The sequence below is a fragment of the Triturus cristatus genome, chromosome 2_1, assembly GCF_964204655.1.
Source record: "Triturus cristatus chromosome 2_1, aTriCri1.1, whole genome shotgun sequence".
Lineage (NCBI taxonomy): Eukaryota > Metazoa > Chordata > Amphibia > Caudata > Salamandridae > Triturus > Triturus cristatus.
Window position 1 is genome coordinate 409,837,538 of NC_140581.1, and position 3,867 is coordinate 409,841,404.

Below are 3,867 nucleotides of genomic sequence, written 5' to 3' on the forward strand. Positions count from 1 at the left end.
GTAGTGTGAGTGGGCACTGGTTTGTTTGCAGTATTTGCGCACACCGTTGGTTGCGTGCAGTGATGGTGCACTGATACGTGCAGTGATGGTGTACACGAGTGAGTGGATTGGAAAGCTTGCGTAATAGTGTGCGCAGGTCAGGTGGTGGAATGCTCGAGGTGGCATTCATACTCGGCGGGGCTGTAGTGAGCTTGCACGGATAGTACTAGTGCATACAGACGCTGTGGTTGAGGTTGCCCCGTAATCAGGATCTGCTTGTAAAGTTTGAAAGGAGGCTTCACTTTGCAATGGTGCGCCGATGGGTTCACCATCAATTATTAAGTGAGCATTATGCGAGTGTATTCGACCCGAAAGGCACGGGGGCATGATTATGAGAGGCGTGTTCGTGTACGTGTCCCTGACGTCACACAAGGATCTCGACAGTACATGCCGTGAACATGTTTAGCTGGTTCGCACATAATTTAATTTAATTTATGTTCGCTTTCTGCTCCACAGTTTTCAACAAAAACGCCTTCGTTAGAAACACAAGTAGGACAGATACCGGATCGGGAAATGCTCCGTAATAAAGGATCGAGCGAGGTGAGATTTCACATGCAAACGAATTCACACACATCAGCGTGCATTCTAACCTGTCAATTTCTTCCGAAAATAAAGCGGGGCGCCTGGCAACCAGTAAAAGTCTATTTTCTAAACACACCCCCTTACCGCGCAATAGAAGGAACAAACATATTGTGTCACGCGCACTAAGCAAAGATTACCAAGCAGCGCGGTCACCTCTGTACTTACTATGGGGCATCTCCTGTCGGTCTGACTTCAGTAATGAATTGTAACCAGGCATGAATATGCATAGGGTGGTTTATTTTTGCTTATGCTACTATCCAGGTAGAAACCGTGGCTCACAGCGTTCACAGGCAAAGAGTTGCACACCTCACCTCTAGCCCAAAATAAAGACAACTGAAATAAATAAAAAAAACGCCTTTGCACAGTATGTCGCGTGTACGCCCAGAGGCCAGTCTCATTTCGTTCTCAGAAACGCACAGCTAGGTGTCCTAAAAATACAAGTCTTTTTGCTAAATATGTTATCAGCGGTCCCGGAAGTGACCGTTTCGCGCTCTCAGCCCGCTCAGGAGGCTGCATCAGACTGGCATGTTCCCAAATGCTCGTCTTAGAAACCAGCCCCATGGTACACGGTCCGAGTACAGTCCCACACACGTGTCTGAGTGCATGAGCTGCGGCCGGGGCTGCCAAGGGGGCACGAGGCCTTGACTGCAGCCAGGTCTGGGGAGATGTGGGGGTGGGGCTGTACACAGCGGGGCTCGTCACTGTCTGCTGAACGTGCACTTCAATATCTTCTTAAACGCACTTTGAAAATCCTTATTGAAATAAGCGTATATGATGGGGTTGAGCAGGGAGTTGGAGTAGCCGAGCCAGTTAATGACAGACCCCAACAACTCGGGCATGTGGCACCGGTCGCCACAGAACGGCAGCACCAGGGCCACGATGAAGAAGGGCAGCCAGCAGAGGATGAACGTGCCCATGATGATGCCCAGCGTCTTGACAGTCTTGCGCTCGCGTGCCAGGGCCACCTTGCGCTTGGCCGCCTCGGCGCTCTTCTCCGTCCTCTTGGCGGGGCAGGGGGCCACGGGGGCGCTGTTGGCGTGGTCGGGCAGGGGCAGGTGGTTCTTGGAGTTGTTACAGTGGTGCACCTCGATGATCTCCAGGGCCGCCCCGTCCTCCCCATGGCGCACGGCTCCGTTCACGCATGAGCTGGGCTTGGGCTCCACGCTGCGCTTCCAGCTCTTTCCGGACTCCCCGTTGCTCTTCTTGTGCACGGGGGCCGGGGAGACCGCCAGGCTGGTGTCCGCCACTTTCTTCTTCTCCGGCTTCTTGACGGTCTTGCGAATCCGGAATCGGGCTGCTTTGAAAATCTTCCCGTACAGGACCAGCATCAGGATCAGAGGGATGTAGAAAGCGCCGAAAGTGGAGTAGATAGTGTAGCCGGGATCCTCGCTAATCTTACAGTGGTCAGGGTCCGAGCGGTCCTCGGGGGTCCTCCAGCCCAGCATGGGTGGGATGGAGATGGAGAAGCCGATCATCCAGGTCAGGCTAATGAGGATGGCCGCGCGCCTTGGAGTCCGCTTGTTGACATAGTCTATGGGGTCGGTGATGGCCCAATACCTGTCCAGAGCGATGGCGCACAGGTGCAGGATGGACGAGGTACAGCACAGGACATCCAGGGAAATGAAGATGTCGCAGATCACCTGGCCCAGAGTCCACTTCTTCAGCACCTCGTAGAGGGCGGCCAGGGGCAGCACGAGCACGGACACCATCAGGTCGGTGGCCGCCAGGGAGCCGATCAGGTAGTTGGCCACGTTCTGGAGGGATCGCTCCAGGGCGATGGCTGAGACCACGCAGGCGTTGCCGATGATAGCGCACACGATGAGGGAGCCCAACAGCAAGGAGGCGATGATCTGGTAGCTGAGGGCCACCTCTTCCACCGCAGTCCCGTTCCCATGCCCCACAGAGTAGTTGGCCGAGGTAGTGTTGTTGAAGACATCCATCCCGTTCGGGGCCGGGCGCGCGGGAGGGCGGGAGGGCACCGAAAGTGGAGGAAGGTGAGCACGGGCCGTCAAATGGTAGAAGCTGAGACCTCGAGCCGGTGTTTCCCTTTCCTTAGAAGGTCCATGGTGTTGCAAGCGAGGGTGCAGATTGTTGGGCGGGGGAGAGAGGTGACTTGGGCTGCAATATGGAGCACCGCTTGCCCAGGGGTGGTCGGCGGTGGAGGTACCACTGGTGGGCCTGGCCAGCAGGACAGATGGCCTGTCAGAAGTCTCCCTCCTCCCCCGCACCCAGACGAATGGGTGCTGGGCTGCCCCTCCACCCACACGCTTTCAGAAAAGCAGCAATGACACTTGAGCGTCCCTCTCCAGCGCCAGCTGCCCGGCTGGGGAGAGTGGTGCACAGTCCAGAGGGCCGCCCCGCTCGACTCGCTGCTGGACAGACTCGCTGACGGCTGATCAGTTGTTCGGTGTGGTTGGGCGCTCGCTCTCGTACTCTTGGCCAGCAGGACACCCTGGTGCACGTGGTATGCAAGCCCACCACTCAATATAGTGTCGTGGAGTGTCCAGGAAGCGCCCAACTTGTCGAGTCTTGTTCAGCGGGACAGAGGGTCGTCTGTCCCACTTGCTCCTCTTGGACATGCCTCTTGTGAAGCGCCTACTCTGGCTCCCACTGCTGGAACCCCAGACTCGCAAGGCAGGGGTGCGCTCTCACCCCCCTACAACCAGCAGCTCGCTGCAGCTCAGGGAAGGTGGTCTCGGATGCCCGGGCCAGAGTGCCATCGTGTCCTGGCTGTTTCCATCAGCTGAGCGGGCGGGGCTGCGAACACTGCCATCCACTCGTGCTCCTGGGCGCCCACTCCATCAGAGCGCAGCCTGTGCACTGAGAAGCGCGTCGGTGGCTCCCGCGCACTGCTCGTGGGGGACACCGCGAGCCCCTCCCCCTCCGCCCACTAACGTAACCAGCTGAGGCCGTATGTATCGTGTCCTAGATTAGAAGGAGATCTCGTGCTGCAACACCGGAGCTTTCAAAGATCAAGGCTTCGAAACGAGGAAAGGACGTCGGATTGCTACCCCCACTCTCTTTTTCTGGCTGAAGTAGCCTGTCCTGCCCAGGAATCGCTCTGCCCTCTTATTGCCTTTAACACTTCAACCTAAGCAGCCTCGCTTCGCTAGAAGCACGGGAACAGGCTGCATAATGCGATGTGCAGCCAGGAGTATATAACTTGTTCACTTTGGTGTGCGCGAGGGTGAGGGGCTAAGCATAATTACATTTTTGAAAACCTCACAAAAAACGGCAGTTTAAAAA

General features: G+C 56.5%; 1 protein-coding gene across 1 annotated transcript; it reads right to left on the bottom strand.

Annotated features, from left to right (window-relative positions):
• Positions 1-853: 853 nt before the first annotated feature.
• HTR1A (5-hydroxytryptamine receptor 1A) lies at positions 854-3,410 on the bottom strand. Its single transcript, XM_085640732.1, has one exon. It carries the CDS (start codon positions 2,559-2,561, stop codon positions 1,320-1,322), a length of 1,242 nt encoding a protein of 413 aa, XP_085496858.1. The 5' UTR covers positions 2,562-3,410; the 3' UTR covers positions 854-1,319.
• Between the last annotated feature and the right edge of the window lie 457 nt (positions 3,411-3,867).

What these genes read in the sequence shown, in the direction of transcription:
- HTR1A (XM_085640732.1), bottom strand. Translation starts at nt 2,561, where the DNA reads ATGGATGTCTTCAACAACACTACCTCGGCCAACTACTCTGTGGGGCAT.